The following is a 12618-nucleotide window of genomic DNA, read 5'->3' as shown; positions in this document are numbered from 1 at the left end:
GTTAAACTTTACAAATGAATGCTGCTTTAACGATGAAAACACAGATTATGCAGATTATGGATGTGAATAGTTTGTAACCTTTAAATTAAAGTAGCAAAGCAGTGTAGATAGTGTAGAGTTAAATGTTTAAGTCAGATATTCTGGACATTAATTCGATTCACATAAAAAACGATCAGAAATTTGCATTGTTCAAAGCTTTAGGCGTCTTGATCATTTCATGCCAGATTGTGTATATCTAGCTATGGATGACAGGACTACAGATTTTCATGTGCCGTTCATAGTTTTAAAATAGAGTAAATTCTTTGCTCATCAAATCACAGCAAAAGAGTTTTTGAATAGCTTTTGAGAGCTAAACCATAAAAAATAATGAATGTTGAATATTTATACATGTTGCTATTACTGTTACTATTAGGACTAGTGCAATAACAGCGGCCCGATCGTATCCAGTGTGCTAATGGGAATATCTGCTTATAGAGGGAATTCGTATTCATTTGTATTTATTTATTTTTAAAGCGTAAAAGCCACCAGAACACCTGTTTAATTGCAGCTAAGAAGTTTCATTGCCTGCAAATACAGCAACATGTAAATTGCGTTAAAATTGCATAATTCACCACCCAAACGAGGTCAGCTTTGGCATTGCACGCATTTGTTGGCACCTACATCAATGCATTTTTGTTCAGTTTGAGCGGGATCACATTTCTGAGGGTGAAAACTGATTAATTTATTATAACGGCATTCTGTTTATTCATCCCAACGACGCTTTTATATGTAGAACAACTTCAGCAAAAAAAATAGTTCTTTATCTTCAAATGAATGGAGAGCACGCATCATCCATCTGTTTTGATGCGACTACATACTGTGCAATTAACCAGTAGCATGTGCACAATATAAGGCTGATTATTAACCTCCAGTACCAACATGTGCTAACAATTTTCCCCAAACCGCAGAGCAAACTAAACGAGAGGAAGCAAGGGAAAGATAAGAGCAATGAAAGGAAACTACACAGAAGAAAGAAAGACTTAATAATCGGTTTCAGACAGACATAATAAGATGAATTTTGTTGCCAGTGTCCAATGTAAGTTAATAGAATTAAGTGAGAAAATCAGTCAGTAGCTTTCTTATTTTTATAACCAAAGATCATTTCTGTTTAAACAAGAGTGTTCCGTTTACTATGTTGCACTGCCATCTGTTGGACCTTCTTTTTAGCTGCATGCTAGAAACAAAATATGCAGTGTGGCTCATCTGGACCTGTTGATAACTTCATTCTGTGGCTTTTAGATTTATGAGCCATTTTATCACATCAATTACTTTCTGGGGGGGAAAGTGTTTTTCAAGCACAGAGACTGATGAAAAGTAAGATGTTTAATCACTGGAAAGAAAAAAAAACAGAAAAAAAAACCCAGAATCCGCTGACAAAGAAAAGAAAGCTCATAAATCCCATAAGCCTGTTTAAAGTCCTAATCAAGTCACTACAGATCTAGCATATAATATTATTTTAAATATATATATATATATATATATATATATATATATATATATATATATATATATATATATATATATCTTATATTTTAGCTGAAGAGTATTTCCATAGGCGCAATGCCTGGATTCAAATTGAGTCTAGAATCAGAAACTGTCCAGTCCATCTAGTTCAGAGAGATAGGAAGCTATTCTCAACAAATATGTCTCTGATATGATGAATGTGAAGGCATTTTAAATGTTAAATAACAGAGAGCGCCTTAGAGCTCTTTGATCTTGAAAAGTCTGTTTTTTAAGAAAATGTTGCATTTTTCAATGATGCAGTAAACTGCCGGGTACCACAACGTTTTACAGCGTGAAACAGTAAACACAGGTACTAATAACGTTAAAGACGAGTCTGTGCTGAGTTATTAAATGTGATTAGCAAAATATGTGTTTAACCACACTTTCATATTAAAAAAAAAGTTTCATAAGAAAGCTCTAATGGGCATTTCAGACCTGGAATTTTTACAGTTTCCCAGCATAAAGAACAAATGATAAGACACGTGAAATTAACCCAAATGCATGTTTATTGAAGTCAACAACTGAACTGTTATTTTAACAAAAGTAACCCCGAAAAACAAATACTTTATGAACGTAACAGCCAACAGACGCAAAACCCACCACTGCATGCGGTTGGGCCTCACCTTGATGACATCATCAGCCATAGTACAAATTAACATACATGACAGCACTACTCCCATGTGATATGGATATTTATTCAAAAGGAAGACTTGTCATTCAAAATAATAATGATAAGAACAAAGACATTGTCTGAGTTACTGAAATAAGAACATTTTTGTGAATGCAACACACATGAGAGTAAATCTGAAGTTTGTCTGGGTCAATTATTACACGCCTCACACTCATACACAAACACACACACACACACACACATATGTACAAATACACCATAGTAACAGACATCAAGCCTGCTGTGCATATCCAAATATGTGTGTGGATGTGTTTGTATCCAAAGTGTATGTGCAAAGTATGTATGGGGTGCGCTCGTAAGAGTATCCGGTAAAAGGCAACACTATATACATGAAATTAATTAAAAATCGTTGTTGAAACAATAAAATATGCAAAAAACTAAACGTCTAACCTTCAAGTTTTGGAACATCTAAATTCAAGGAAAGAAAAAAAAAAAGATATCAATTGAAATGAAAACAATGAGATTATGCACACCTTTAACGAAACATAATTTAAAAATTAATTGGCTTATTCTACAAAATGAAAACAGATGGGTGGCAGCTAGTGTGCGGCTGCCTGAAGAGGAGGTGGCGCGTCGGGTGGAAGGGCAGGACAGCTCGTACCGATTGAGGAGGGAGAAGAAAAGCTGTTGTTTGCTGGCATCTGGTGACAGTCAATCATTACTGCACTGATGCACTGAAATTCAATTAGACGTGAGTGCACATCTCAGTCCAACACTATACCCCTACGTGGTTTTGATAAGGGCATAACGAGTCCTGCTTTGCCAGTTGCTTCACTGCTTTTCTGCTGTGTTGAGGCGGTGCAGACGGATTTCACTGGGACATGTTTGCAGATCAGAGAAAAGCAGGGAGGTCGGCCGGTTAGGCCGCCGCTTCTCGTCTCAGGAGACGAACTTGTCATCGCTGCTCATCTGCAACACTATCTACACTTTCCAACCATTTCTCATGCAAGCTACATGCTAGCACACTAACTAAGACAAAGGACAGGACAATAAATTACAGGCAAATACAGGTCCATTAGTTTTTAAAAGACACTACACTTTGGTGAGTATGAGTCAGATATTCCTTTCTCCATTCACAGAGCAGAACTAGACTGAGGTTAAATACAAATCAATGGTAACATCTTCAAAGTGGACAACAATCTCTGTGAGACAGAGCCAATCCTCTGATCTGCAGGCATGATAGCAGTGAAATGATAGCAGAAGGATGTTGTAGAACAAACATCAGATAAACAGTGCGAGCTCAAACACACAGAATCCAAGCACTGTTTAACCCGGGTTCACTACTACATCACCAGTCACTAAATAGTCTCACCAAGAGCTCCCGGCAGAAAAAAAGAACAACAGCTGACCCTGCTTCAGGTCGCATTACCCTTTGTAGAATAGCTAGCTTATAGACATACTACTTGCTCACAAAGAAGAAAGCTAGGTAGCGGTTAACAACAACACGGGGAAAGGAATGCAAAATCACATTCCCTGAACATTCCCATAAAATGTGTACAAAAACTATCAAAGACATAACTGTCTACAGGTAGACTGACAACAACAGCAAGTGGATTCCTCTCCAAACACTCCCAAACAGTGCTTCGAAGAGCCATCAGCACACGCCAGCAAAGCTATAGACGCTACTTCTACTGTACGTCTATGTGAACTCGTGGATGAGAGACCAGGAAGGAGAATCAGACATCAATCAGAGATGGAGTGGGGGAGACGAGTGATGAGAGGAGGGGACATGGGGTGAAGGTGGATCAGGACGCAGACGGGATGATTGATTAAAGAATGCAAGGAATGGACGGGCGGAGCAGAGGGGGGAAAAAGAGAAGAGGACATTTAAGTTACTAAATGACTTTCTTCAGTGTTAGCGCCGCCCAGACTCGGCACCCTGCCCACCAAACCAAAGTTTGGCATGTGTACAATCTAAAACCCAGAGCCTCTTAGTTAGATTGCAATCAATTTCAATGACCGGGCCAAGTGGAGCTTTCAGTGCTAAGGCGAACTTCCAACCTTAATAAAACACTGTGCATTTATGGGAACCTTTTGCTAAGCTGGTTAATGATTCCTGCTTGCAATAACACACATACACACACAAAAAGAGAAAAAAAAACAGTGACAGAAAGGTTTTTTGCCGGGAAGTTTGTCATAATGCATGTAGCCAGTCTTATTTGGCCCTGTAGTGAAAAGCAAGCAAGCATTTTCACCTCTGAAAGCAGCAAATGTGCCAACCTCTTAGAGGAAGTCATGATGTCACTACTCAATGAATTTAGCGCCAGGTGGCCTCGCCAAGACAAGCAGTCTGCTGCAGAGAGAAAAACGGCGAAGGTGAACCGTGGGATCAGCGGGGCCAGCTGGAAGGAAAGCCACAGTGGTCCACAAGTGCAAACACTGGGCCGCAGAATTCAAGATAAACTCCACCACCAATTTGTCGCCGTTCAAAGCTCTCGACCGAAGGTGTGCTGCTGATTAGCATTTAGGAGCAGAGAGCCGACAAAGCAGGGAGAAACTCCATTCATCAGCGAAAAAGGAACTAAGTACATAAACAGTGTTGAAAACCTGAACATCAAAATCAAAATACAAGTTGGAAATTAGATTCGTGGACTCCTGGGCTGACAAACTGACAAACACTGTAAAAATGTTAACACTGACAGTAACATACTGAGACACTGACGAGAGAAAATCCCTCACGAGTCCCCAAGAGATCAAATAAAAAAAAGAAGAAAAGATCAAAGAAAATCAGAATATACAAATATTTGCAGTTAATGTTAGTCTTCATCGCAACATCATTGTTGTTATGTTTCTATTTTTTACCCAGATATTGATATTTCGACTCTGCATTTCCACGCATGTAATAAAAACAGGCAGGCTTTTTTTGAGTATATAAGTTACTGTAATGCAGTAACAGACTGTATGAGTTACAGGAGAGGGGGGGGGAGAGAGAGAAAGAGAAGGGGGATAGAAGGAGAGACAGAAGGCAGAAACAGGACAGAGAGAGTGTATTTACAGCACACCAAACATTTTCTGTCAAGTAAAAAGAATGCTATATAATTCTATATATATATATATTTATATATGTATACTGGAGCCCCTGGGCTTTGTAGCACAAGGTGGGAATGCTGTTTTTGCATGGGTGTTGCATGTTTTTGTGGCGGTGGATTGTGGAAAACTCGATGGCTCGTACCAGGGTTTGCGAGGACGTAGGAAGAGGTTTGATGGCATAAAAAGATTAAAGCGTGAGAGAGGGAGATTATGTTTGTCAGTAATAATTTGCTTTAGATGGATTTCTCTGTCACGAGGAGGCTTATAGAGGGATTCTGCCTTGTTAGATGTAGAGAATGAGGAGAAAAAAAAAAGTGAATAGACAGACCTGGTTTGGATTAAATGTTGAGAAGACAGGTTTGAGAAGTGGAATATCAGCTCGACATGTTGGAATGTGACTTACAATTTTGATTTTTCACTGCGCTGACAGTTCAAAATAGGCTACGATGCTTGTGTGACAATGTGTTAATGTGTCAGAATTCGGATGCGTGTTAGTAGGAGGCTCCCGTTTGTTATTCTGAGCATCTATGAGCATTCACATCTGTGTGAAAACAGATTTACCCCTTAACTGACACAAGTATGTTGCATGTTCGTGTGTGTGTTTGAGTGTAACATTAGTTCATCCATATGTCAGTGCAAAATCTCACTTCCCTGTATCAATGCAAAGAGGGTAGTACCAGTTGAAGCTCAACTCAGCCCAGAGTCCTTTCCCTCCATTCCCATCCCATCATCCCTTCAACAGAGTGAAGAACTGAAGCATCGTGAAAAAAAATCGAGGTTTCCTTTCCTTCACTCTTCCCCTCTCCTCCAATCCACGTCCTCCAACTTTTTCTCCGCCTCCTCCCGCTTCTTTCCTCCACCACTCTGTTCTCTATCTAGATAAAGTACTCTTTCTTGTCCTCTGCTCCGGAGTGACCTCCTTCTGCGTTGATGATGGCTGTGTCGGCATCCGGGGCATCGTCTGAGCCCTTGGCCTCGTGGGTCAGATACGTTCCTGTGGCAGGAGAGAGAAAAATTTGGAGAAGTAAGATTAAATAAGGCAGTGAAAGTGCAACATTGTAACTGTAAAAATTAACCAGACAAAGACCAGCAGAAAATAAACCATTGCAGTTTGCTACACAGTGTGTTGCTAGCTAAAGGTCCAGCTGCTTTATTTAAGCCTTACATGCAAGTTCGAAATCAGATAATTTCATGATCTGATTTCGTGTTTTCAAATCAGATCATGAAATTATGTTTTTTCATATTGTGAAATGTGCTGCAAAACAAACTGAGGCAGACTAACTGTGCTATTATAAGGCTGCATGAAAATACTCTGCAGGTTAGTGCAGGATAAACAGGTGAGCTTGCTGTACTGTGATGGATTAAAGTAAAGTGTGTGACTGGTGCACAGTGGCTGTGGTTTCATGGCCAGAGTTAGGTTACATCAAGTGTAGCAGAGATTAATATGGATTTTTGCTGATGATGCTGAGATCCATTGACTGAACTCTATCTTCATTCCCATTTTATACCATCTAGAAAAAGAGTGTAAAGACTGTACTGACAGTGTAGATGGAAATCAGCCAGAGCAACTCATGAAATATCTGCTAACACCTGGTTCAGTTCAGGTGTGTAAATGACAAAGAGCAGCAGGTCAGCTGATCACAGCCTACACACTAAGAAAATCTACGAGAGCTCTCAAAATAAATTATTCTGAGTTATATTCTTTTCCCCACAGTGAGCCATTGCAACCAATTTTAGGTTTCCCCACCTGCTGAATTCCACTTTAACCCCTGACTGTACACATTTTTCTCTTTAGAGGCAGACACCCTCTGCAATGTAGGCAACAGAAAATAGATATGTATTTTTTTTTATCTTCCTTCTTTTTCTTCAGATTCAAGCTGAGTATAATTAGAATAACGAAGTGTGCATTCCCATCTAGCCATTCATTTTATCATTATGTTAATATAGCACAAGGTTCAGTTAACTTTGCACAAAAGTAGAAACATCCTTGTTACTTTCTTACTTTGAGTACATTTCAGAGCCTGTACTTTTTTGCTTTTACATTAGTAAAGAAGTTAAATCAGTACTTCAACTTTTACTGGAGTAATTATTAACAGCAGTATTTCTACTTAAGTACAAAACGTCTTCATGCCAAATATCTCTGGGGAAGGGACTAACCCCAAGTTGCTCTCCATCGCAGTATGAATGTGTATAAATGTTAGCTAGAAAGCAGAGAAAAAGTGATTGTGTGAATGGGTAAGAATGGGTGAATGCGCAGGTAGAGCAGAGAAGCGCTATTTAAGAACCAGTTTATTACTATTACTATTTTAATATGATGTTGGTGCCTGCATTAAAATAATGTTAGGTCATCATAAGTCTGTTGAATCAAAGGTAGTTAGGTAAATAACCCCATCACCTATAAGGCTTTTACTTCTTACACAAATTTAAATGTAAAGGTCTGAGTGTTATTAGCTTTTTATTGCATGTACTGGTAGTTTACGTCTAATAAATAGGATAATTAGCATTGTGCCCACTATACTCATCACAAATTAGAACTATATCCATTTGCTGACATACAATTGCCTGAAGCAGTCAGAGGTAATTGGTAGTGAAGGGAAACGGACATCATTCCTAGTAGATCTGGCACTTGTAAACAACAGCCAGCAGGCAGTCGCTTTTAATATTCTACCAGCTTGAAGCACCTAACTCAGGGATTGAATCTGGTTGAGTGGTGGTGGTGTTTGTTTTAATCAACCACCCCACCTGGGTGCTGAAACAGGTCTTTATTGCCTCTGAACTTTGCATTACAGTATTTCCGTCCTAAAATTGGACTGAACGCATTATTTTAAATTCCAAATAAAATTTGGTGATGTAACGAAAAGAAAAGGCTGGTGACACATCGCCGATGACAGGCAGTCTAATTTAAAAAGGGGGGTTATGCGAACCAAAATGCTTTAAAAAGAAATAAACATTTCCTTTGTGTGAGTCATTCATCTTCTTATTCTGATTTGAGCATAAATAAATTCATTAATTCCGAGTTTTAAGCTTCTAACTCACATATACTGTAGGTGTAACAGCATTTGCATTTCTTTGTGTTCCTTCATTTGTATGCATATTTGCAGGTGCGAGATCCAGTCTTGGAGCTCGTGTATCCATATTTATGCAAGTGTATCTCTGTGTATACTCGTGCACGCATGAATGAGTGTGCGTCCGTGTGTTCACGAGTCCGTGTTTGTGGGAGGCAGTGACCTTTGTGTCTGATGAGGTATCTGCCGAGGACGATGAGGAGGCAAAGCAAGATGAAGACGATGACAGCCACTACCCCTCCGATCACGGCGTGGTCCACCCCCGAAGTCGTCGACATGGCTGTGGGGTCTTAAGAAAAGGTCGAGCAGTGTGGAAGAAAGGAGAAGAAGGGGGGGAGGGGAAAAAAAAGAGAAGGCGTGATAAAGAAAAAGAGAAAAAAAGCAAGAGAAAATGAGGTAGAAGCAGCGAGAAATAAGGGGAGAGCATGACAGAGAGACAGAGATTGAGAACAGAGGGGGAGACGAGGGGGTGGAGGAATATTGGTGGAAACGGATGATGAAAGGCGGTAGAAATAAAGAGAGTGAGAGAGAGAATAATGGGGAGAGTGACAGAGAGAATACAGAGCGAAATGACAAGAACAGGGGAGCAGAGAAGACTTGTCAATATATAAAACCCACTGAGGCAAAGTTTCAGAAGACAAAGACAGGGATGTGAAAAAGCCAGGCGAAAGAAAGAAGGCCACTGAGTCACCTTAAAAATTGTTTGCAGTCTACAAACCAAGTACCAATCACTTCGTGGGAACCTTGCGGGAACACACACAGACTCTTGATGTTGGCTGAAATCCTGACCCCTTCAGCCGTGGCGATTTCACTGTGACTGATTGATTTTATGCTCCTCTTTGAATTAAAATGTTCGGACTTGAGAAATCCAAGGCAATGCGCCGAACTGTACCAGAGTCCCAAGCCTCCAGGCGCTCCCAAAGCCCCAGATTCTGCTTTTAGGATGATTTGATTAAGTATACATTTATCTAGCAGATTCATTCAATCACGGAGGATTTTGAATGAATATGTTTCGTATACTCTAGCACATTTCAGAACTTCTCGTTGTTCATTTTAAATCATTGACAATCCATCAAACAAGTAATGAGTAAGAGTTCTTCATAACTTACTACAGTTTAAGATGATTGTCATGTATTGCAGGATAGTAACACTTAGCTTTTTAATGATTTAAAAGCTGTATTATGAATATATGTTTAAAAAAAATATATACAAGTTGAAATTGCAGCAGATAATTTATTTGTTGCATCTTTTGAAGTTTATGATTCTTCAGTTTTGTTTTAATCCAGTACTTTGTGCAGTATTCGCCTCTGTATTTCCTTTTTTTTTTTCTCCTGTGTCAAGTTTATTCTTATGTCTGTGTTTCCCTGTTTAGTTGTTTTTACCCATTTAGTGTTTTGCTCTGCTAGCTAGTTGTGTCTTGTATTTAGTTTTATTCCCCCTGTGAGTGTTTTATATTGTCTGCACCCGCGTCTTGTTTCTGTCCAGCTGTGTCTAATCCCCATCAGCCCTCATTGTGAGCTAATATAATCCTATCATTCCTTTGTCCAGTGTCACAGAGTCCGTTTACCCTCCCAGTCTGTTTTCTGCCAGTCTGTTATTCCTGCTTCATTCTGGATTTATGTTACTTTGATCATGGACTTTATTGCTGGACTGCGTATTTTCATTTGACTTTTTCTGTGTCAACATATCTGGATCTGGATCCTGAGTTTCCTTCTCTCCACACGAGTTTGCAAGCTCTGCAGACTCATTACACATAAATAGATTTCCCTAACCATTATGTGTAGTTATTTATGAGTCCTTACTAAGATAACATGACACAACAGTTTAAAAATAATCTTGTTTTTTATTGATCGCTTATACTCTACACGACTCTGCTTGGATCAGCTGGTTGTTGCGTTTGTGGTGTTCCAAACAAATGCTGCCACCAGGGAAGTTGCAGGCCACCTTCAGATAGACAAACTATGCAACATCAGCACCTACAGATGAAGGCTGCTTCTCACGTCTCTTCTTTATTTTGTTAATCTTCATTTATTGGCCGTTATAACAGCTGACACCATCAAATCAGCAAATAGCTCAGCCAAGTCACGCCGTGCATGACATAAAAGAAGTGTCATAAAAATACAGGAAAGACCTACCAGTAGCACTTTTGGATAATGTCACACTATTAAAGATTTGCAAGATATTATAAAGGTATTAGCAAGTGCTTAATTCATCATTTATATAACATTACTCCTCGTTATTATGCCATTTATAAACACAAATATGTTTATCCATCTGTTACACCAGTAACAGATGGATAAACAGTAACAATGATAATCATAATCATAGTCATAAGTATTTATCTGTATTTTTTAAACATCAAACTAAGGAGGAGTAATGCTATATAAATGATGAATTAAGAGCGTGCTAACACCATAATAATGTTCATAATTATAAAAGTGCTAACAACTTAACAAAAATTTCATTTATGTAGCGTCTAGACTTCAACACAATTATTTCAGAACAGTTTTTCATTTTTCTTTTTTTCTTGACTTGGGTAAGTTTCTGAATAATGTTCAGTTGACTTTAAGAGAAGACATCCTTTTCTCTTCTTTAAAGTGTTTTTTTTCTCTTTGTTTGTTTGTTATGTTTTGAAGAGATGAAGGTTTTTCAGCCAACAACAGAAAATTTTAAGTTCCTCTTGTTGCCTCGAATCAGCCACATAATCAACTTACTCTTCAGAAGAGAAAGCGATCTAAGTGGAAATAACACAATACATCAATCATTTCGCCTGGCTTTTTAGAACTGATCAGACACTGGGTGTTCATTATTTGAAAGTCACTTAGGCAGGAACAACTGAAATGCAGCATGTCTTATACCAAAAAAACACAAAAAACACACCTTAAAAAGATATTAGAGGAATAAAAAGGAACGGTTTTGGAGAGGCTGTTTTTTTACCTGGCAATCAGCACGTTAAAACAATGTGGAGGACAAGCTATTTTTCTTTACACTCAATTGGATTGCAGAAGAGAGACATTGAAACACAGCAATAGCTACTGTCAACCAGAAATAAAACTGAAAGTGAACATGGAAGAAAAGAACATTTTACAACCAGCTGGGTCACCAAAGGATGTAGTGAAGGGCCTTTTTGTAGGAGAAATATATTTCAGCCAATTGGAGACGTGACGGGCCTGACAGTGGTGAACCAGAGGCCAGCTCTAGACAAGAGAATGGGAGAAAAGAGGAAAAGGGGAAAGCGGAGGGTAGGACTCTGTACGCCGGTCAGAATAACACACAAACACAGAGAGTCGGGCACACACTCTGGTTGGCCAGCGTGGAGGTGAGAGAGGGGCATGCTGACGAGGCGAGACTGAGAATGAGCCCATAAATCCTGCTGTCAGCATCAAAGGAAAGCAGACAAGACCCAAGAACACCTCGAAGCCTGACCCCCCTCCCTCCTTGGTACGCGCACATACACACACACACAGAGAGAAACACACACAGAGAGGAAGCGGAACACTGTGTAAATGACTTGTACCACTTAAGGGGTCATGCTAGTCTGTGTGTCTTTGGGAGATAGAAGCGAGTGTGGATGTGAGTGTGTGCAGCACGTGGGAATGGTGGGTACTTGTGTCTGGAGCCAGTCTGTGTATGTATGGGCAACAACAAAGCATTATGTGGGCAGGAGTATAAAATATTCATCCCTCTACTCACAAGTTCAAAGTGTCCCCAGACTACTTTTCCCCCCCAGAATCACAGACAGACAAAAACAAAACTACAAAGAGTCAGGCGGACAGACAGGTGGACGAAAAGTTGGAACGACAGAAAACAAAAAGACCACAGGTGACTGGTGGAAAAGTTATACCTGTAATGTTGCGTGCTTCATCTTCAGAAGTGGATGGGTGGATGGATTGTTGAATGTATGGATGGAGGGAGGGATGGTTGGTGGTTAGGTAAGTGGAGGAATGTTTGTTAAGGAAGAGATTTGGGGTTCAGGATAATCAACGGGAGGAAAGAGGAAGACAAGAAAAAAATGTGAAACAGCTGTGACACAGCCAAACAAATGCCATTTTTTCCTTTATGGAGTGCTCCATCACTTCCTTTGTTGCCACGCTTTTTTCTGTGTTTGCGGGTGTGCGCGCATGTAACACAAGGTCAGAATATTTTTGACTGCTACACAATTCAAGATCAATTTTTGGTACAGCGGGAAAACATAAGAAAGCTTCAAACATTTTGGATTTTCTCGGCTATACTAAGATTCTCGCATCTCTTTGCTTACAGGTGTGTGTGTGCGTAAGTGTGTAACTGGTT

At 39.5% G+C, this 12618-nt stretch overlaps 1 protein-coding gene across 7 annotated transcripts in view; it reads right to left on the bottom strand.

Moving 5' to 3' along the window:
• Positions 1-2030: 2030 nt before the first annotated feature.
• Positions 2031-12618, bottom strand: part of cadm3 (cell adhesion molecule 3) — a 106554-nt gene continuing 95966 nt past the window's right edge. For 3 of the 7 annotated variants that reach the window (XM_085141480.1, XM_085141483.1, XM_085141481.1), the window contains 3 exons: positions 12173-12193; positions 8492-8617; positions 2031-6257 (listed from right to left, as the gene is read on the bottom strand). In XM_085141480.1, the coding sequence (XP_084997606.1) occupies positions 6139-6257; positions 8492-8617; positions 12173-12193 (266 nt within the window). In that variant the 3' untranslated portion in view covers positions 2031-6138. The remainder of the gene's footprint in view (positions 6258-8491; positions 8618-12172; positions 12194-12618) is intronic. The other 4 variants (XM_085141482.1, XM_085141484.1, XM_085141485.1 and 1 more) reach the window with 3 other exon arrangements.

Source organism: Neolamprologus multifasciatus, chromosome 18 (genome assembly GCF_963576455.1).
Source record: "Neolamprologus multifasciatus chromosome 18, fNeoMul1.2, whole genome shotgun sequence".
NCBI classification, from domain to species: Eukaryota; Metazoa; Chordata; class Actinopteri; order Cichliformes; family Cichlidae; genus Neolamprologus; species Neolamprologus multifasciatus.
Note: the sequence above shows the minus strand (reverse complement) of the source record. Positions and strands in the feature narration are given on the sequence as shown.